The 23,239-nt window shown below is 40.7% G+C and overlaps 1 protein-coding gene across 2 annotated transcripts in view; it reads left to right on the top strand.

The window, feature by feature from the left end:
• The window catches only part of ubac2 (UBA domain containing 2), a 246,884-nt gene that overhangs the window by 22,001 nt on the left and 201,644 nt on the right, over positions 1 to 23,239 (top strand). For both annotated transcript variants that reach the window (XM_087987926.1, XM_087987927.1), the window contains exons 2-4: positions 9,966 to 10,093; positions 18,441 to 18,560; positions 21,899 to 22,005. In XM_087987926.1, coding sequence (XP_087844052.1) covers positions 9,966 to 10,093; positions 18,441 to 18,560; positions 21,899 to 22,005 — 355 coding nt within the window. The remainder of the gene's footprint in view (positions 1 to 9,965; positions 10,094 to 18,440; positions 18,561 to 21,898; positions 22,006 to 23,239) is intronic.

Below are 23,239 nucleotides of genomic sequence, written 5' to 3'. Positions count from 1 at the left end.
GTCTGTGTTGAACCCCACTCCCAACCCCCTGTCTGTGTTGAACCCCCCCAAATCCTCTGTTTGTGTTGAACCCCCCCAACCCCCTGTTTGTGTTGAAACCCCCCCACCCCCCTGTCTGTGTTGAACCCCCCCACCCCCCTGTCTGTGTTGAACCCCCCCTACCCCGCTATCTATGTTGAACCCCCCCCAACCTCCTGTCTGTGTTGAACCCCACCAACCTCCTGTCTGTGTTGAACCCCACCAACCTCCTGTCTGTGTTGAACCCCCCCAACCTCCTGTCTGTGTTGAACCCCCCACAACCTCCTATCTGTGTTGAACCCCCTCATCTGTGTTGCTTTTGATCCCATGCCTAAAACTCCTGATCTTTCTGACAAATCCCACTTATCTCCCCACCTAACCCACACCCTGTCTGACCCCACCCATCTCGACCCCACATCCTACCCCCTCCCCAACCCTGCCACACATCTCTAAACTTCCATTCCCCTGCCACCCTCCTGTTTGCCTGCCGCTCCCACCTTCCCTGCCCTTCTGTTTGACTCTTCCCTGTCCCCCAACTTTCTGTCAGACTCCAATCCTCCCCCCAACACTGACGTCAGATTCCTCTCCTCCCCAGCACCCTGTCTGTCTGATCTGCCCCCCTGTCTGCCTGACCTACACTCTGCACCCCGAATCTGCCTGACCACCTCTCTGTGCCCTTAATCTGTCTGTCCTCTCTCCCTCCTGTGCAGTGTTGGAACTGCTCCCCTCACATACCTCCATCCCCTCCGTCTGTCTGATTCCCCTCTCATCCCTGTCTGTCCGAAACCTCCCCCAACCATCCCTCTTCTCCCTGTCTGCATGAGCCCCTTTACTCCCCTACTGTCTGAATCTCTGTTCCATGCTCCCCTGACGCCCTCTCCTGACTTCCTGCTTCCCCGGCTCCCACTGTACACCAAATTTTACAGATAGAACATGTCATTTATTGTGGTTGGCTCATGCTGGAATTTATGCCCATTACAATCTTCCTCTCATCTTACTTGATCTTATCTATCAACATATTCTTTTATTTGATTATGTCCCTCCATGTTTCACCTCTCATACATCTATATTATTCACCCAAACCAGTCTCTATGTTAAACATCCCCACATTCTCACCACTGGGCAAACAGTATTCTTCTGATTCCCAGTCAGACCTCTTGGTGACTACATATATTGATGGAAACTAGTTTTGTCTAACACTCCCCCAAAATTAAATCATCAAGATGTACTGATATTGTTGTGTTTGATCATTGACAAAAATAATTGAGTCAATCTGAATTGTGTAGTGTGGTTTATTCAATTTTTAAAAATTTGACAATTGCACTATTCTGTTTTCCAAAAGCCTGAACAGTGACAAAAAGAATTTGGAAGACTGGAAGTTGTCTATATTTTATTTAGGTCATAATTTTTAAATTAGTAAATGAGGCTAAACTACTTGTGAAAGAGTTGTGAACTAGTGACATATCTTTAAGATATTGCACCTGTCACTTAAACTGACCATGCCTATGTTGATAAGAATTTTTTAGTTCCATCAGACTACGTTACAAAGGACTAGTTTGTAACATGTTGATTATTTTGAGCAATTAAGTCCACTTTTACCATAATATTGCAAAATTAACAACAACCACCGAGCCTTTATTTGACTTATTCGTGGCATTCAATTTCTTTTTACTTGACAAGTTGCTGCATGTGGGATAATCCAAACAGCATGGTGTTGTCTTCAGGACATCTGGAAGCCTAGTTGCAGCAATAGAGTGTCAAATAGAATAATGATTCGTTATCACTTCAAGGTCAGAAAGCAAGATAAGGGAATGGAAGAAAAGTTGACTAAGAAGAGACAATAAAAGACACACAGGGAAAGTGAAATGTACTTCTATAAAAATTTTCAACACTTACAAGCTGGAGGATTGGCATGTAGACTAGCACAGAATAAGGATTTATGGTCACTTATACTCAGGTACAGGGATTCAGGAGTACAGGAGCAAGTTTACAGTGTCACCATTCACAGCACTATCTTAGGCACAAGATACCTAGGTACAAAATCTTAAATAAAAAGTAGAAAAGTAAAGGCATGTTAAAATATGTTAAAGCAGTTCTTAATATAAAATTGCAAAAAGGAAATAAAGTTATAACTTCTAAATTACAATCCTCCGTTAGCCATGGGCTTGTAGTCTATCCATATTGGGTTTTCCCCATGAGTGCTTGATCTCCATACCTGCACTCTGCTATTGCTAGCAATGTCATTTACCAATAATTAAGACTTAACGTTATTATTGACCGGATGCTTAGGAAAGAGAAAAGGCCTAGCTTCCTGTTAGTTTAGTCTATCTTTGTGGTGCAACTGTAGGAATTTCATGCTGCTTGATACATTTCAGCAGTAAGGCAGACAGTGAAATTATGTCTTTGTGTTGCTATAAGCAGAGTGGGATATCTTGCACAATAATCTTTGGATTTTCATGCGTAACCATGCATCTACTACCGAAAATCACTGTCTGCTTTGGACATTAATAAGAGTGAACACTATTAGCCTCACCATTGCATTTACAGTACATTGTGGTCTACGTCTGTGCCTCCAGAGAGGGGAAAAACGTGCCCAGTATTTCGGCTGTACTGTCAGCTGACTGTCTTCCTCTTAAACAAATGGCTCAGTATAATTTAAAGAAGAACAGGGAAATTCTCCTATTTGTTCATCACGACAGCAGATTGCTGAGTGTGCTAGATTGTCTGTGAAAATTGTCTGAGTATACTACACTTGGTGGCTTTAAGGACTTTTGGGCATTATGTAGTCTTGATGTACGCCTCAAATGAAAATTCTTTGTGTCAGTACCAAAGCTGGGCTTTTAAGCACTATATATGGATGCATAAAGACATAATGGAAAGTCTACTGATAGCTATGTTTTTTTTAAATGTGGTTAACTTGCTAAGCTATTTAAAGAATTAGTTTAAATGTAACTCGGAATCTCTGAATACAGTCACTTAATTTCCTCTGTGGGAGATTGCTAAAATATGTGGTCTGATGTATAGAGCACTTACCACACTTTGTTACGCAGAAGAAATATTATAAGACAACGTAACGTCAAGTTTAATCATGATTCAATTTAACTAAAAACATTTTCAAAGGCATATACATTGAAAATGTTGGAAAAAACATTCAGCAAAGAGAAAAATTAATTTCAGGTCGATGAACTTTCATCACATCTAGAAGTAGTTAGGGATTTAACAGTTTATAAACCAATATACAGACAGTACCAGATGGTATAGATAAAGGCAAAGGAAGTTCTGTGATAAGTTGGATGCAGGAGTGATTAAGTTACAAAGGTAATTAGCATGCGAGAGAAAAGGAAAGGGTAATGGGACAAGAAGAAAAGATACATCTAGAGGAGGTGTTGGTGGATACCTGCATAACTACTACCAGCTCCTGGCATCTGAGAAAATGTCGGTTATGTGCTAAAGTTGCTGACCTCAGTTTTGGACCAGATGTTTATAAAATGCTCAATGGAAAGTTGAGGTCCTTTGCCTCTTTTTGTGTTGAGCTTCAGTGTCAGTGGCTGAGGTAAGAATGGCCATTGAATAACAAAAGAAAATCCTCATCCCTCTTTCTTTTGTAACTACCTTAAATCTGTTTACTAATCTTTTCCTGCCAGTGGGAAGGGTTTCTCATTGAGGGGTTTTGCAAAAGTAATCAGTTTTGAACACCATTTTGAAATCACCTCAATTTCTTTTTGCTCTAAAGAGAACAGCCTCAGTATGTCCACATAACTAAAGTCTGTTATCACTGGTATCATTCGGGTAAATCTCTTTAACACCCTGTAGATGGTGTTGATGTCTTTTCTGAAGTGTAGCGGATATACTTGGATGCAATATTCCAGCTGAGGTCAAGCATATGATCTATAAAGATTTGACAAAACATTATAACTTCCAGTCTTGATGGCTTTATGAAGCATGGCAAGACTTCTAAATGAATATTTTTAATTTTGCATCTACCCAGCAAAACTCAAGACAGTCAAAGTTTAATTAAGCAGTTTATTCAATTCATCAATTGAACATTAAAAGTGCTGACAGGAACAATTTTTATTGACCATTCTTAATTGTCAATGAGAAGGTGATTTTGAGCTGCCACCTTGAACCAACAGCAGACAAATGGAATAGGTACACCCATAGTGATGTTAGGAAGGGAGTTCCAGGATTTTGTCCTAGTGACAGTGAAGGAGTAGCAGATAGTTCCAAGGCAGAAGATATGAGATTTGGTGGGCAACTTGCAGCTGGTAGTGTTCCCATATATCTGCTACCCTTGTCTAATAATGTGGTAGAAGTCAGGATTTGTAAGGTGCTGTTGAAGGAGGCTTGGCAAGTTGCCGCAATGCATCTTGTAGATAGTGTGCACATTGCCACTGTGTGTTGATGGTGGATCAAGCCCGTTGCTTTGCCCTGGATGGTGTTAAGCTTTTTCAAAATACTAGAATACAAGTAAGAGATGATGTGATCAAATTGTCTCATGTACTATTCAGATCGTACTGTATTGTCTCCACTTATGTTCACAGAGCCACAACTGGCCATTTCAATACAGACAGGAGCCACAGGTGATACTATTAATGTTAACATAGAGACAGAAGTAGGCTGTTCAGCCCATCAACCGTGGACTGCTACTTAATACTGTCATAACTATTTGAGTACTTCAATGTCTATTACTCATGCTATCCCAAAACCCACTATGGCATTGATAATGAAAATTTATCAAACCCCACTTTAAATATACTCAAAAACCGGGCTTCCACAGCCCTCTTGGGTAGACAATTCAAATGATTCACCACCCTATGAATAAAAGAAATTCTCCTCAAGCTGGTTAAATGGACTAGCCAATTACCCTAAACTGGAGTAACTTGGGATGTTCAGCTTTCATATGAGGCACCTGATCAGTCATCTTAAAGGTAAACCAGTTTAAAGTAAATTGAGAGAGTAAGACAAAGGAGACCTCAAGTCAGCAAACAACAATTTAGGTTAGGTATGAGGAAGCATCTTTTCAATTCAATGCCTGTAATCAGCTCCTGAATACACCAAGAATCTGTTAGGAAATGATCACTGGTGTAATGAAAGACCTATAGATAAGATGAGATTTGTTTCTTAAGAATAGCTAATTGCACAATTTGTTATGTGCTGCCAGAAAGGGCTGTGAAAGCAGATTTAATAGTACATTTATGAAAACCTGTAATCCATCAACAAGGCATAAGTCAAGAATGTGATAGAGTACCCTCCACTTGCCTGGATGAATAACCACAACAGCACTCAAATAGATTGATATGTTCTAGGATAATTTAACCCACTTCACCAGCGCCCCAGCCAACACTTTTACTCCCTTGACACACCATCCTAACTTGAAACTATATCGCTGTTCCTTCACTATTGTTAGGTCAGCAACCTGAAACTCCCTTTTTAACAGTACTGTAGTGTAACTACTGAACATGAATTGTGATGTTACAAGAAGGAAGCTCACCACCATCTTCTCAAAGGCTATCAAGGATGGGAGCAAATGCTGGCCAAGCCACAGCTCTTGAAAGAATTTAAAGAAATAGAGAATTGGATATGTCATTGAGAAGGTGAAACCTTGCATGGCTTTAGAAGAAGATCATTGCGCATTGGGAGTAAATGGCTCTCTCTCAGGAAGAAAGGTCCCCTTCTGTCCTGTATCATTTCCTGATGTTTGGGACTTTCTGGATAGCTGAACAAAAACAACTTCCTCCATTTCTAACTACCTTGTGGATTATGGATCAGAAGAAGCATGCTTCTAAAATATTACTTGCTGCTCATTTAAAATAGCAATCATTAAATGTTTTAATAATAGTATATAATTAATAAATTGATTTCTTTTACTGTGTTTTAATTTCAAATCTTTAAAGTTTCTTTTTTATTTTTTGACTAATTTGGAATAATGATCGTGTACACGCAATAAAAATATGTAAATATATTATTTACGTTTGTGGTTTTTGCCCAAGTATGCTCTTAAATCGATGAGACTTGCAAGAGGAGCTATTAATAGTTTAATGAGTTAGACATTGCAATATAGACCACCACAGATGACTTGGTGTTGGTCTCATTCCTGGTTCAGATGGCAGCAATCTAGAGTCTAAGTTAATTCCAAACCAGTTAGTGAAGTACTAAACCAAACAGTAATACAATTGCTTATAATAGGTTTATTTTAGCATACAGCATTATATATGTCTGCTTCCTGCCTACTATGTCAGATCACAGCAGTTAAGGTCACAGAGATATACAGCATAGGAACCGACCCTTTTGACCAACCTGTCCATGCCAACCAAATATCCTAAATAAATCCAGCCCCATTTTCCAGCATTTGGCCTGTATCCCTCTAAACCCTTCCTATTCATATACCCATTCAGATGCCTTTTAAATGTTGTAATTGCACCGGCCTCCACCACTTCCACTGGTAGCTCATTGCAAACATGCACCACCCTCTGCGTGTAAAGTTTCCCCTTAAGTCCATTTTAGACCTTTCCCCTCTCACCTTAAACCTATGCCCTCTAGTTCTGGATTCCCTCATCCAAGGGAAAAGACCTTGTCAATTTACCCTATCCGTTACCCCTCATGATTTTATAAACAATTTTTATACTATTTTACTAAACCGATCAAACCAAATTATACTAAATAAACAAAAGACAACCCATAACCAAGGGACATTGTACTAAAATAAAATTAAATCTAAAAATTTATGTTAAAATTTGTTTGTGAAGTTTTATTGTGCACTATAGCCAGCATGATTTTGAAATTAAATTGATGAAACCTATGAAGCCAAACTTTGGGATGGCGATGTGTAGCCAACCAATGGAATGTCGTAGGAATCCATCCGAGGGCCTCGTTAACCACGTGGATGACAGAAGAGCATGTGCTATCGCCAGTGACACAAAAATAAGTGGAAGACAAGTAATAAGAATTGGCACAAAGAGCCTACAGAGGGATATAGACAAGATAAGCGAGTGGGGGAAAAAAACCTGACAGATGGGATAACGTTTGGGAAAATGTATGTCTATGCAATTTGGTAGGAAGCAGAAAACGGCTGAATATTATTTAAATGGGGAAAGACTGCAGGAAATTGCAGCAAGGAGGGATTTGGGATCCTCATGCAAGAATCACAAAAAGCGGTGGCACAGTGGTTAGCACTGCTGCCTCACAGCGCCAGAGAACCGGGTTCAATTCCCGACTCAGGCGACTGACTGTGTGGAGTTTGCACATTCTCCCCGTGCCTGCGTGGGTTTCCTCCGGGCGCTCCAGTTTCCTCCCACAGTCCAAAGATGTGGGGGTCAGGTGAATTGGCCATGCTAAATTGCCCGTAGTGTTAGGTTGTAGGGGTATGGGTGGGTTGCGCTTCGGCGGGTCGGTGTGGACTTGTTGGGCCGCAGGGCCTGTTTCCACACTGCAAGTAATCTAATCTAATCTATCATGTTAAGTTCTCAGGTAATGGGAAAAACAAATGGAATGTTGACCTTTATTTCAAAAAGAATGGTGTCTAGAAATGGGGAGGTCTTGTTAAAAATATATAAGGCACTAATCAGACTGCACTCTGAATACTGTGAAAGTTTTCTTCCTCTTTTCTACAGAAAGATATGTGGACATTGGACATAGCCCAGAGAAAGTTCACTAGGTTGATTTTGGGTATGGAGGGACTGTCTTTTGCAGACAAGTTGAGTGGGTTGGGTTTGTAATCATTGGAGTTTAGAACAATGAGAGGAGTCTTTATTAAAACATATCATATTCTTAGTAGCTTGACTGGGTAGATGTAACAAAGTTGTTTCTCCTTGTCAGAGAGACGATGACCAGAGGATATAAACTCAGATTGATGGGTTGCCTATTTAAGTCAGAAATGAGGAGGAATTTCTTCTCTGAGGGTAGTGAATCTACGGAATTCTGTACCATAAAGGACTAGAGAGTAGACCATTATGTGTATTTAAGGCTGAGATAGGTTTTTAATTATTAAAGGAATCAAGGATTAACGTGATAAGGCAGAAAAGTGGAAATTAAGAATATCAGATCACCCATGATCTCATTGAATGGTGGAGCAGACTTAATGGACTGAATGCTCATATGTCTCATGGATGAGCTCTCCAGATTGCATTCTGGTAATCCAGAATGGACCCATTTATGTTTTGAACTTAGAGGCGAGGGCAGAATTGGGCTCTGTGTTATGCCCATGTAATTGAAAAGCTTAGTTGATTGTTGTTATCAACACTGGCAAAAAAGTCTGAACAACCATTTCACAAAATGGACAATACTAAATTGTGAACTATTCCCAACTAGTTGAGGTAGTGCCTTCATTGCAGAGATATTGAAGAAAACCGAGTACCTCCCCTTTAACTGTGTGCATTCCTTTAAATGCGGAAAGAAACCAGTATAGTCACTTGCAGAGACAAATCAGTGTTTTATTATTCAAAATTCAAAACTTGAACATCATAATGTGTGTAGAATTTAATTTTAATCTGTTTAGCAGTTTTTTTAAAAACCCAGTAAGTCTTAACTTTATAGTTACTGGATGACAACGTTTAATGTGAATCTCATCTTCAACACAGAATCATCTCTTGTTCAGTAATAGGTCTTAGTGCTGTGTGTGACCAAATAAAAGTCCTGTTCACCCTTCACCCCAATTCTTGCTGACCTACATTGTTTCCTGGTCTGACAATGCCACAACTTTAAAACTCTTAATGGTTTGTTTAGCTCCTTCCTTCCTGTACCTTCCCGGTGTATTTCCAACCCCACGACCCTCCGGGATAGCTGCACTTGTTTAGTTCTGCTCTTTTGTGTGTCCCTGATTGGAATTGCTCCCTCATTGGCAGCCATACCTTCAGATACCAATGGCTCAAGTTGCAAATGTTCCTTCCTAAACTCTCTACCTTTCTTTAAAAAGCTCAAAATCTGCCTCTTTTGGCAAGCTTTTTGTCCTTATTCGATTAGCTAACCAGGTGAACTAATTGATAATTCAAGAAATTATTAGTTTCTTTCTATCTGCCCTATTGCCTCTGGTGGGGATTGGGAACAAGACTGATGTCTAAAACAAAGGAGTAAAATACATTTGACACTTTAAGATAGCACTACTTCATAACATTTTTTTTGGAATTCCAGGATATCAGAAAATGTCACCAATCATTGCTGACTTGCATTTATATAACACCTTTAATGTAGATAAATGTCCTGCGGTACTTCACAGAGAATGAGCAGACAACATTTGATACTGAGCCACATCAGGCAGTTTTAGGGCAGTTCTAAAGTTCTAAACCTCAGCCTCTGCAGCGTTTTGGGAGATGAGAATTTCGGATCATTATTGATGTATATTTGTATATATATTCCACTTGAAGGAGAACATGAGACCTTGTAAAAGATGGTATCTCCAGCTTTCTTTCATTTCTGGAACAGGAGTGTCAGCCGAGATCCTTGTACACAAGCCATGAAGTGTGTTGAATCCACATTCTTCTGTCTCAGAAGCACACATGACACCCTGACCTAAACATGTTTGTTTTCCTCTGTGGGGATCAGTAGGATGGTGCAATGTTTTTTGTTAGTTTTAAGTAACCTGTCAGGTTGAGCAAATTGAACAAGCTTGGGTCTTTTCCTCAGGTAAGAAAAAGCTGAGAGATACCTTGATGGAGATACATAAAATTCTGAAATTCTTGGAAACAAAGGATGTAGGGAAACAGGTGGCTGGGGAATGAGTTCAAAGCCAGAGGCCATAAATATAAAATTATGAATGCCCTGTACTTATAATGGGCTGTCAGTGTTGAGACAGTTGATGCAAACATGCTGACACACAAATGTCATGAGTTATACTCATTGGTTGGGGAATTTTTATAATAAATTATATCAGTTAAAGAATAGGATAAAGAAATATCTCATGAAATATCATTCACTATATCGTGCTATTCAATTTTTTTCTTTTTATTTTAAAGATAAAGCCCCCTTATCCAAGAGTCTTATGGTGATCTTAAGTACACTGGCTTTTGTTTTAACTATACCTCTTCAGCAATACCAACAGTACTTCATCTACAATCTACAAGCAATAAAGCAAGATCAACAGGTATGGTTCTGTGATGTCTTGTTGAATGTAGTAGTTCTGAAATTGGGGTTCATGGAAACTTATGACTGCAAAATAAGGTGAAAGTGAGAGTGGAGCATGACTACTCCATCTTTCGAATCCAGCTAGGAAGCTGGAGTGGAGAAATATCAGAATAACGTGTGGGTAAATACCTGCTTTCTTAAAAGATTTATTAATTTGTTTTACATGCTGCATTTTCATATTGCAACTACATACTATTGCAAATTAGATGGATGGATTCATGATTAATCCATTTCCGAAGGGGACTTTTCAAACAAAAATGTTTGAAAATCACTGACTACTGAGCACGTAGTCAGAGCTTAATTGAAATAGGAGTTTGATAAAAGTGTTCAAAATTCATGGAGGGTTTTGATGGAACAAGTACAGAGAAACTGTTTCATGTGATAGAAGAGTTAGTAACCAAAGGAAACAGATTTAAGGCAATTGGGAAAATAACTGGAAGCTGAAAACTTAAAGGGCTATGGAGGAAGAGCTGAGGAGTGGGACTGATTGGACAACTCTCCCAAAGAGCATGTTGGACAGAATGACTGTGAGAATGAGCATGAATTTTTAAAATTAAAAGTATGAATGTTTTCCTGGAGAAATCAAAGATAATATATCAAAAAATTTCTGTACTCCATGTCTTAAATTAGAAACTTGTGACTGATATCACAACAAATATTTTACCTAAATGATTTTGTCCTCCTTGCATGCTCAGTTTTGACTATCAAATGTTACATAAACACCCAATTTGAATGTTATGACATCCTGCTGGACTATAATATATGAATGGCACTTAAACTTTATAATTGATAGCATGCAGTCTCTGGGTGAGTGTAAGAAAAGCTGTATCTTAATTGATGTGCTCAACTTGCATCATAATGTGCCAAATATTTTTGACCACTTTGGATCCTAAAGTGGAATAGCAGCCAGTCATTCAATTGTGTGCATTGATTATTTACATTCAAATTACTACATGGATTGATTTAAAACAAACATTGGAATGTATTGAGACATATGGAGTCTTACCTTGCCAATGGACAGGTGTGGTGATGAGTCAGTTTTTTTGTGATTTTACTGGGTTTTGTCTACTAAAGTTCCTGTGAAATATCTTGGGGCATTTTCCTACAGATGAAGAACTATACAAATGCAGTTTGTTATTGTTTAGAAAGTTATTGGTTAAAGTTGCACACCAGACACATGAACCCATAACCTACTCTGAGACTCTTAGTGCAATGCTGAGGGAATGCTGTTTGGTTAAGGTGTTGTCTTTTGGATGAGATTTTAAACCTAGGACCAAGTCCATCGCCTCAGATAGATGTGAAAGATCCCAGCACACTATTTTGAAAAGCATGCAAGTTCTTCCCAGCAAACTTTGTACTTAACCAGCATCATTACAACAAATTATCTCATTGTCACTTACAGGTTCCTAGTGTGCATAATTGGTTGTTACATTTCATATCAACACTTCATAAATACTTCACTGGCTGTGTAGCACATCGGGACCACATAAAATTTTGAGAAGTGCGATATAAGTGTCGCTGAAAATAAATAATTGCATACACTGTATTGGCTCTAGAAAGGTCTGATGGTGTTGTGATAACAGAGCAGGTGGATTTGATGGTTTTTCATTTTTACAGTTTCAGAAATTGTCTAACACCTAAAGTATGTGTTTAATTTATTTTTATTTCTGAATATGTTATAAAATTATATTTATTAAAAGTAATTCTTTATCAGTCAAGCCCTGTGATTGAGATGTGAATAATTGCATATTTCAGTGCATGGAAACCTGTTCCAAACAACTTTTTTTTAATTGGTGAAATTATTATATTTCCTTCAAATCGAAATTGCATAAAACTGTAGTCCAGAGAGCTAGTGAGTTAATGCACAAGTTTTGCTGCTGCACATCAGGGTGTAAAATTAAAACAACTTCCCAAGTTTGGGTTGGAATCTGATTAAATTTAATCGTAAGAATGCAAGTTAGGAGAATAAGAGACTGGCTGGCTTTCTGTGCATGGTTTACAAAATTAGGTGATTCACCATGTTATCCAATGATCAGTTTGGGTGAGAAGAAGGAAATTTTGTGCCTATTGTGTGTTTCATAAAATGTCCTGTACAGTGCCGAAATTTGTGTTTTAGGACCCATGCTGATGTTGTTGTTCCAGGTGAGTCTCCTTTCTTTTAGGCACATCTCACTTACCAAGATCATCCTCAAAAATAAACGTATCGAACACCCTCTGAAAAATCCAAAAATTACTGTCTGGGAGAGTAAATTTGTCTATCCTGGAATAATGAGAACAAAAGTTTCAAGGCAGGAACAAAACCAGTTGGTCCATCATCTTGCCTCTTTCCTCCCCTTTCACTCTGTCTTCTCTTTCCCCTTCCATTCCTCCATCTTGTCTTTCTGCTGCCTCTTCTGTTTTCTCCATATCCTCTTTCTTCTTCCCTCTCCCTCCAGGTTGAATTAGGCACAGAAAAACTTCTAGATTTACAAGGGTTTGACTGTCAATCTATAGTTTAGCACAAACGTTAGTTTCCACCTTCGTTTCTTTAGAAGGGGAGATAGAAAGAGAATTATAGACCAGTGAGTCTGACGTTGATTGTGGGAAGATGCTAAAGTGCACTATGAAAGGTTTTTTGGAATAACACTTACACAACAGTGGTAGAACCAGACACAACATGAATTTACAAAAAGGAAATCATGCTTGACAAATTTGCTGTAATTTTTCCAGGATGTAACTCGTACAGTTGATCAGGGGAATCAGTGGATGTGGTTAATTTGGGCTTGCAGAAAGCTTTTGACAAAATTTCTACGTAAGACAGTAATGTATAAAATTAAAGCACAGGGGATTGCGGATAACATATTGAGATAGAGAGAAAGAAAAAAAAAATAGCAGGCAGTGACCGGTGGGGTAATGCAACGATAAGAACAAGGACTCCAACTATTCACAATATACATTAATGATTTAGATGAGGAAACTAAAAGCAATATCTCAAAATTTGCAGATGACACAAAGCTATTGGAGGTGTGTGCTGTGAGAGAACGCAGAGATGTTGTAGTGTGATTTGGAAAGGCTGAGTGATTGGGTAAATGCATGGCTGATGCAGTATATTGTGGATAAATGTGAGATTATTCATTTTTTCAAAAATAGGAAGGAAGCGTGTTATTTGAATGCTGTAAATTGGGAACAAGAAATGTGTGTCCTTGTGCATCAGTTGCTGAAAGTAAGCATGCAGATGCAGCAGGCAGCTAAAAAAAGGAAATTGTTGGCCTTCATACCAAGAAGTTTCAAGTACACTAACAAGGATGCCTTGCTGCACTTATATAGGGCATTGGTGAGGTCATACCTGGAATATTGTGCACAGTTTTGGTCTCCTTATCTGGTCATAGAGTTGTACAACATGGAAACAGAGCCTTCAGTCCAACTCGACAATGCCGACTAGATGTCCCAACCTACTCTAGTCCCACTTGCCAGCACCCGGCCCATATCCCTTCAAACTCTTCCTATTCATATACTCTCCAGATGCCTTTTAAATGTTGTAATTGTACCAGCCTGCTCCAATTCCTTTGGCAGCTCATTGCGCATACATACTACCCTCTGCATGAAAACGTTGCCCCTTGGGTCTCTTTTATATCTTTCCCCTCTCACCCTAAATCTATGTCCTCTAGTTCTGGACTCCCCCACTCCACAGAAAAGACTTTGTCTCTTTATCCTATCCATGCCCCTCATGATTTTATAAACCTCTATAAGGTCACCCCTCAGCCTTTGATGCTCCAGTGTAAACAGCCCTGCATATTCAATCTTTTTCTATAGCTCAAATCCTCCAACCCTGGCAACATCCTTGTAAATCTTTTCTGAACCCTTTCTAGTTTCACAGCATCCTTCCGATAGGAAGGAGATCAGAATTGCATGCAATATTCCAACAGTGGCCTAACCAGTGTCCTGTACAGCCGCAACATGACCTCCCAACTTCGATACTCAATTTTCTGACCAATAAAGGAAAGCTTTCCAAATGCCTTCTTCACTATCCTATCTACCTGTGATTCTACTTTCAAGGAGCTATGAACCTGCAGTCCAAGGTCTCTTTGTTCAGCAACACTCCCTAGGACCTTACCATTAAGTGTATAAGTCCTGCCAGGATTTGCTTTCCCAAAATGCAGCACCTTGCATTTATCTAAATTAAACTCCATCGGCCCCTCCTCAGTGCATTGGCCCAGCTCATCAAGATAATGTTGTAATCTGAGGTAACCTTCTTCACTGTCCACTGCACCTCTTAGGTGAATCAGCCATGCTAAATTGTCCAAAATGTTAAGTGCATTAGGCAGCGATAAATGTAGGATAATGGTTCTGGGTGGGTCAGTGTGGACTTGTTGGGCAGAAGGACCTGTTTCCACACTGTAGGGAATCTAATCTATCTAATCTAATGTATATGCATCTTTTGCTTACATCTAAGTCATTTATATAAATGACAAAAAGTAGTGGATCCTTGTCACTCCACTGGTCACAGGCCTCCAGTCTGAAAAACAACCCTCCACCACCACCCTCTACCTTCTGCTTTTGAGCCAGTTCTGTATCCAAGTGGCTCGTTCTCCCTGTATTCCATGAGATCTAACCTTGCTAACCAGTCTGTCATGGGAACTTTGTCGAACGCCTCACTGAAGTCTATATAGATCATGTCTACCGCTCTGCATTCATCAGTCCTCTTCGTTACTTCTTCAAAAAACTCAATCAAGTCAGTGAGACATGATTTCCCACGCCCGAAGCCATGTTGACTATCCCTAATCAGTCCTTGCCTTTCCAAATACATGTACATCCTGTCCGTCAAGATTTCCTCCAACAACTCACCCACCATCAACGTCAGGGTCACCGGTCTATAGTTCCCTGGCTTGTTCTTACCATCTTTCTTAAATAGTGACACCATGTTAGCCACCTTCAGTCTTCCGGCACCTCACCTGTGACTATCGATGATATAAATATCTCAGCAAGGGGCCCAGCAATCACTTGAGGAGAAAGTGAGGTCTGCAGACGCTGGAGATCAAAGCTGAAACTTTATTGCTGGAACAGCACAGCAGGTCAGGCAGCATCTAGGGAACAGAAGATTCGACGTTTCGGGCACATGCCCTTCTTCAGGAATGAGCAGAGAGTGTTCAGCAGGAGAAGATTACATTATCCACCCACATTATCTACCGCATCCGCTGCAGCCGGTGTGGCCTCCTCTATATTGGGGAGACAGGCCGCCTACTTGCGGAGCGATTCAGAGAGCACCTCTGGGCCACCCGGACGAACCAACCCAATCACCCTGTAGCACAGCATTTCAACTCCCCCTCCCACTCCACCGAGGATATGCAGGTCATTGGACTCATCCACCGCCAAACCACAACAACGCGACGGTCGGAGGAGGAGCGTCTTATCTTCCGACTGGGAACCCTCCAACCACAGGGGATGAACTTGGACTTCAGCAGTTTCTTCATCTCCCCTCCCCCCACCTTGTCTCAGCCGAATCCCTCCAGCCCGGCACCGCCTTCCTGACCTGCAGTCTTCTTCTTGACCTCTCCGCCTCCACCCTACTCCGACCTATCACCCTCACCTTGACCTCTTTCCACCTATCACATTTCCAACGCCCCTCCTCCAAGTCCCTCCTCCCTACCTTTTATCTTCTCCTGCTGAACACTCTCTGCTCATTCCTGAAGAAGGGCATGTGCCCGAAACGTCGAATCTTCTGTTCCCTAGATGCTGCCTGACCTGCTGTGCTGTTCCAGCAATAAAGTTTCAGCCCAGCAATCACTTCCCTAGTTCTAGGGTACACCTGATCAGGTCCTGGGGATTTATCCACCTTTGTGCATTTCAAGACATCCAGCACTTCCTCCCCTGTAATATGGACATTTTTCAAGATGCCACCATCTATTTACCTGCATTCACTATCTTCCATGTTCCTCCTCCACAGTAAACACTGATGTAAAATATTCGTTTATTATCTGACCAATCTCGTGTCCACACAAAGGCTGCCTTGCTGGTCTTTGAGGGGCCCTATTCTCTCCCTAGTTACCCTTTTGTCCTTAATGTATTTGTAAAAACCCTTTGGATTCTCCTTAACCCTATTTGCCGAAGCTATCTCATGTCCTCTTTTTGCCCTCCTGATTTCTCTCTTAAGTATACTCCTACTGCCTTTATACTCTTCTAAGGATTCACTCGATCTATCCTGTCTATACCTGACATATGCTTCCTTCTTTTTCTTAACCAAACTCTCAATTTCTTTAGTCATCCAGCATTCCCTACACCTACCAGCTTTTCCTTTCACCCCAACAGGAATATACCGTCTCTGGACCCTCGTTATCCCATTTCTGAAGGCTTCCCATTTTCCAGCCATCCCTTTACCTGCAAACATCTGCGCCCAATCAGCTTTTAAAAGTCCCTGCCTAATACCATCAATCTTCCTCCAATTTAGAACTTCAACTTTTAGATCTGGTCTATCCTTTTCTATTACTATTTTAAAACTAATAGTTTTATGGTTGCTGGCCCCAAAGTGCTCCCCCACTGACACCCCAGTCACCTCCCTGCCTTATTTCCCAAGGGTAGGTCAAGTTTTGCATCTTCTCTAGCAGGTACATCTGCATTCTGAATCAGAAAATTTCCCTGTACACATTTAACAAATTTGTCACTATCTAAATCCCCTCCCATAACCCCCCTATTACTCTTTCAGGTAGTTGAGATTTCCTTACAAATTTATTTCTCAATTTCGCACATTATTAGGGTGTCCTTAATACAATCCCAATAAGGTGATCATCCCTTTCTTATTTGGTCTGCTAAAGATGTTCTTGTTATAGAGGGAGTGCAGTGAAGGTTTACTAAATTGATTTCTGGGGTGGTGGGACTGATGGATGAGGAGACATTGAGTTGGTTAGGATTGCATTCACTAACATTTAGATGAGTGAGGAGTTCTCATGGACAACTATGAAATTTTAACAGGACTGGACAGGTTTGTTGCAGGAAGGATGTTTCCAGTGGTGGGGGAGTCCAGAATCAGGGCTCAGTTTAAAGATAACACATAAACCTTTTAGCACTGCGATGAGAATTGTTTTCACCCTGAGAGTGGAGAGCCTGTGGAATTCACTACTATAGAAAGTGGTTGAGGCCAAAACATCCTGCTTTCTAGAAGGTTGTTAGATATAGCTCTTGGAACTAAAGGCATCGAAGGATATGGGGAGGGTGGAATTAGTGTATTGAGCTTGATGATCAAGGGGTCAAATTGCCTGCTCCTATCTTGTATGTTTCTGGACCCTTTGCCCAGGACGCAACTCCTCACTGGGGAAGAGCTCAGGTCCTTCTTTGTTTTGAAAAAAAAACCCTGCTAACTCACCCAATTAACTAATTAAGCAAATAAGAATTCAGGTCTACTTATTTATTCTGAAAAAAATCTGTTATCAAATCACTCAATTAACAAATAGTGTTGGGGCAAGATAATACATTCCAGCAAGCATGGTGCCAGCTTTCTAATACCACCAGCAGAATTCAGATTTTTATTTAGGCTTCTAACCCATAAGTAGCGACACTATCACTGCACCACAAGAGGTGCTGTTTTTTTTAAACCCACCATCAAAGCATAAAGTTGAATATTTTCTTTTAAACCTAATTGCAAATCATCCAGTTAACAAATTAAAACAGTCAACAGTTTGTAAGCAGTGCAATATAACAAAAATAAAGAAAGAGTAGAAAGGAGGAGGGGACTAAATTAGAATAGAGTTGGAATGAGAGATAATGTACTCCAGTCACCCTGTCTCCTCCACTGATGCCCAGTTTACTCTGAAGGCTTCAAGAGTGTTGGCGAACACTGTGTACTCCCTCTGTAAGAACCTGAACATAGCCAAAGAAGCAGAGTGGGCAGTTGGGAACCGTGAACACCCGTTTCACAGCCCACTGCCTGGACCTGTTTGTTGATGGCTGCCTTAGCCAGGTTCACAAAGAGCTCCTCTGACCTGCACACTTGCTTCTGCACTGAGGGAAAAATTACAAGCAGCGCCACCAACAAATATAGGGGAGGGTGGGCAAAGAGGGAGAGAACCAAATTTCCATGGAATTGGAGGGTCTACACAGTGAGAGACAGGGCCATCAACGATAGAGTAATTAAAATTGGGACTCAGAAAAGGCCAGAGTCAGTTTTAGGGGAATAACTAGATTTGTAACATTTCTCTCTGACTGCCTTAAATGATATAACTTAGTTTACGAGGTCACATAGAGGAAGTGGTCTCTATAAAAGCATTGGTTGCTTATGGTCCCTATCCTCAGATGTGTTTGTGATTTTAAATTTCTGATGTTTGATACCTTTTCAGGTATGGAGAATCATTTCTGCTCGAACTGTTTACCTTGACCTAAAAGACTTATTCTGCAGTTGCCTTCTAATCTACAATTTTAGAATATTTGAAAGAAGATATGGTAGCCAAAAATTTGCGGTATGTATCATTTATTTTAACTTCAGCTTATTTGTATCATCAACATAAATTGGAATGTTTTGCACTTTATCTTGTTTCCTCCTTCTGAAACTTGAATAAAAGTGTTTTTCACCTTCCACGAACTGGAGTCCAGCCAAACCTGTGCTAGTATTTTCAGACCAAGTTCCGTTAACCCATTGGCCTTCATGAATGCTGACTTTTGAAATGCTCATCCTTGTTTCCAAATTGTCTTTGGCTTTTCCCCTTCCTATCTCTGTGACCTCCTCCAGCCAACAAAAGTCTGGGATCTCTGTGTTCCTCGTTCTGATCTCCTGTGAATCCCCAATATTAATCATTCCACTGTTGGCAGACCTGTCTTTAATTGCTGAGATTTCCAAGTTTTGTAATTCCATTGCTAATCCACTCTGCATCTCTTTCTTTCTCTAAGATATTCTTTAAAATCTATCTCTTTGACTACATTTATGGTCATCTGTGGTAATCTCTCCGTATATGATTTGGTGTCAACATTTTCTTTGATGACAATCCCTGTAGCTTCTTGGTATGTTTTAGTGTGTTAAATGTAGTCAAGATTAGAGTGGTGCTGGAAAAGCATAGCAGGTCAGGCAGCATTGGAGGAGCAGGAAAATCGACGTTTTGGGCAAAAGCCCTACATTAGGAATGTGGCAGGGAGCCTTGGGGGTGGAGAGATAAATGGGAGGGGGGGTGGGGCTGGGGCTGGGGAGAAGGTTGCTGAGAGTGCAATAGGTGGACGGAGATGGGGGTAAAGGTGATAGGTCAGAGAGGAGGGTAGAGTGGATAGATGGGAAGGAAGATTGACAGGTGGGACAGCTCATGAGGATGGTGTTGAACTGGAAGGTTGGAACTGGGGTAAGGTGTGGGGAGGGGAAATGAGGAAACTGGTGAAGTCCACATTGAGGTTGAAGGATCCCAAGGCGGAAGATGAGGCGTTCTTCCTCCAAGCGTCGTGTGGTAATGGAGGAGGCCCAGGATCTGCGTGTCCTTGGCAGAGTGGGAGGGGGAGTTGAAATATTCAGCCACGGGGCAGTGAGGTTGATTGTGCGGGTGTCCCACAGATATTCTCTGAAGCGCTGTGCAAGAAGGCATCAGCATTGGTAGAGGAGACCGCATCTGGAGCAACGGATACAATAAATGACGTGTGGAAGTGCAGGTGAAACTTTCAGGGATGTGGAAGGTTCCTTTGGGGCCTTGGATGGAGGTGAGGGAGGAGGTGTTGGCGCAGGTTTGCAATTCCTGCGGTGGCAGGGGAAGGTGCTGGGAGGAGAGGGTGGTTGTTGGGGGGCGTGGACCTGACAGGTAGTCGCGGAGGGAACGGTCTTTACGGAAAGCGGTTAGGAGTGGGGAGGGAAATATATCCCTGGTGGTGGGGTCCATTTCTAGGTGGCGGAAATATTTGGCGGATGATGCGATTTATGCAGAGGTTGGTAGGGTGGAAGGTGAGGACCCGGGGGTTCTGTCTTTGTTGCAGCTGGAGGGGTGGGGTTCGAGGGCAGAGAAGCAGGACATAGATGAGATGCGGTGGAGGGCATCTTCAACCACATGGGAGGAGAAATTTCAGTCTTTAAAGAAGGAGGTCATCTGGTGTGTTCTGTGGTGGAACTGGTCCTCCTGGGAGCAGATGCAGCGGAGGTGGAGGAAAATGGGTTAGCATTTTTGCAGGAGGTGGAGTGGGAGGAGGTGTAATCTAGGTAGCTGTAGGAGTTGGTGGGTTTGTGGAAAATAATAGTGTTGAGTCAATCATCGTTGATGTCGATGGAAGGGGAGGGAGGTGTCAGAGATGGTCCAGGTGAATTTAAGGTTGGGGTGGAATGTGTTGGTGAAGTTGATGAACTGTTCAACCTCCTCGTGGGAGCACGAGGTGGCACCGATGCAGTCATCAATGTAGCGGAGGAAAATGTGCATAAATGTAGGTTGTTTATGATTTGCTGAAGCTAGGAGATGGGGTTGGCCACTGACCAGAAATGTCACAGTGTAGAACGAGTTCTGAAGAACATGTTAAGGTATATTGTTGGGGTGGAATGGAACAGAACTTGTTGTGTATGACCAGAGAGATCATGCTGCCAAAACAAGACTTTAAAAAAAAATGTTCCATTGCCTAACACAAACATCAAGTTGATGAAAATAAACAGTGTGTCAGTTGCTGATTACATTTCTGAAAAAGTTACAATCCTACACATTCTGTTTTTTCATGCTCAAAAAAACATTTGCACAGACTGTTAATAAAATGTGTAGAACATGTGAAAACTGTAAAACATCAGAATTAGCACAAAGTGAAACAGTGGCGTGGCAGTACAATATTCAGCATGTTAAAACAGGAAACAGAGAAAATATTTATCAGCAAACTGGCCCAGTTTACTGATAGTTGATCTCACTGATATGTTAATTCACTAGAAAGAATCCTTTGTGCGCATTTCATTTTGCACATTCGGGCTTCTTGATGTACTGAGAAGATTGAATAGGCAGTGGTAAAGTGGCTAGTAATCCAAAGCCCTAGGTTATTGTTCTTGGGACATGGGTTAGTGAAATTGTAATTTAATAAAAATCTGGACTTGAAGCTAGCCTAATGGTGACCATTGTCAATTATTGTAAAAACATTTCTGCTTCACCAGTGTCCTTTGGGGGGAAATCTGACACCTGATCTGGTCTGATTTATGTGAGAGTCCAAACCACAGCAAAATGATGACTCAAACTTAACTAACCATCCTCTGAAATGGCCCTAGCAAGCCACTCAGGTCAAGAATGACTAGGCATGGGCAATAATTGCTGGGTCAGCCAGTGATGTCCACATCCCAGCAATGAATTAAAAATCGCAAAGTAGGTAAATGTGCAAGTAAAAAGAGGGACTTTCAACTTTACTTTCACATACATTTTGTGAATTATAGTGATTTGTTAGAATTCCTTAATTGTAGAAAATAATTTGGTATTTTTTAAAAGAATAATCTTTCTTGGGATGTGGGTATCACTGACAAAATCAGCATTTGTCCTGTATCCCTAATTGCCCTTGAGAAGGTGATTGTGAGCAACCTTTCTCACCAATGTAGTCCATGTAGTGTAGACATCATATGGTACTGTCAGTGAGAAAGTGTCATAATTTTCCAGGATTAAAGGTGCGGGTTTAGAAGGTGCTGTCAAAAAATATGCCAGTTTGTTGCAGTGCATCTTGTAAATTATAAAGATTCATAAGAATGTAGATAGTATGCACTGTTGCTATGGTGTGAGCTTGCAAGTCAAACTTGAAAAGTGTTGTGCTATTCTGACTGTAATTAATTGTTTGTATTAATTATTAGTTGGCAACATTGAATATTATTTCTTCATTATAGTCTTTCCTTCTGGGTTCCTGGGTGCTGTCTGCAGTTATGGACTTACTGTTAGTGGAAGCCCTGCACCATACATTTGATATGTCTGTGAACATCTTACCATCTGGTTTGTAAGTTAATACTAACTTGTTTTATTTTGTTCCATAGAAATTGCAAGTTACTTATGCCTTCTTTTCACCTGATTCACACTTCCCTAATCTACTTAAGGATCTAATAATCTCACCTGACACAAGTGTAATAAACAGAGGATCCAGAATTCAGGGGTCAAAATCTCTGAAAATAAGGCTGGGATAGGAGATAAGAAATAATTTTGAAAGTTTAGAATTCTCCATTCAGAAGAGTTGTGGGTGCTGATTTGCTAAGTATTTTCAAGTCTGAGATTGATGCATTTTTGGGACTCGAGGAATCTGGGGATAATGATGGAGAAGGCTCAAGAGAATTAAGCCTACTCCTAGCTCTTGTGTTGTTGTGAGTGTTGTATTGCTAGGTTTTAGATGAGATTTTAAAGAAAGATTTGCATTTGTATAGTAACTTTTGCTGCCTTAAGGTGTTCCAAAGTTCTTTACAACCTTTTGAAATATAGTCACTATTGTAATATAGTGCAACAGCCAATTTGCCCATAACAGCAGGACAGTATTGGAAGATAATCTGTTTCAGTGATGATGTTGGCTGGTAAATAAATTGGTCATGATCTCCATCGCTCTTCTTTGGAATATCCATTGGAATTTTTTCCATCCACATGAAGGGGCAAACAGGATCACAATTAAATCTGTCAACGCCCAAAAGTGCAGCACTCCCTTATGCTGATTTGGGAGTGCCAGATCAGAATTTTATGTTCAATGTTCTGTAGTGGAATTTGAAACTTCAAGTTTCTGTCATGGGTCCAGGCGCCCATTGAGCTACTGCTGATTCTTCAAGTGTTTAGCAGAGGCTCCTACAGGTGAATATTAAAGAATTCATGACAATTTTTGATAAAAGGCCTACAGTTTTGGTCATATTTAACTTTAGATGCAATAATAAACCAAGGGCCTGTCAGTCTTCTGGCATGAATGTTAAAAGATTCAATGACATTATTTCAAAGATGTTTCTTTGGTATCCAAACCTAGTAGTTATCGCTTAACCAACATCACTAAAGCAGATCATCAGATCATTATCATATTGTTATTTGTGTGGCCTTGCTAGCTGCAAATGAGCTACCATGTCTCCTATTATTATACCAGTGACTGTTCTTCAAGTAAACTTTGTTGGCCACGGAGCACATTAGGGCATTGTAGCTTTGTGAAAGGTGTTATACAAATGTGGTCTTTCTTTAAAAGAACCCAGAAATGATGCTCCATGAATTTC

This window comes from Chiloscyllium plagiosum, unplaced genomic scaffold (assembly GCF_037043375.1).
Source record: "Chiloscyllium plagiosum isolate Xiang-an unplaced genomic scaffold, Cpla_swu_hap1 HiC_scaffold_6, whole genome shotgun sequence".
In the NCBI taxonomy this organism is placed as follows: domain Eukaryota; kingdom Metazoa; phylum Chordata; class Chondrichthyes; order Orectolobiformes; family Hemiscylliidae; genus Chiloscyllium; species Chiloscyllium plagiosum.
This window is presented reverse-complemented; position numbering and strand designations above follow the sequence as displayed.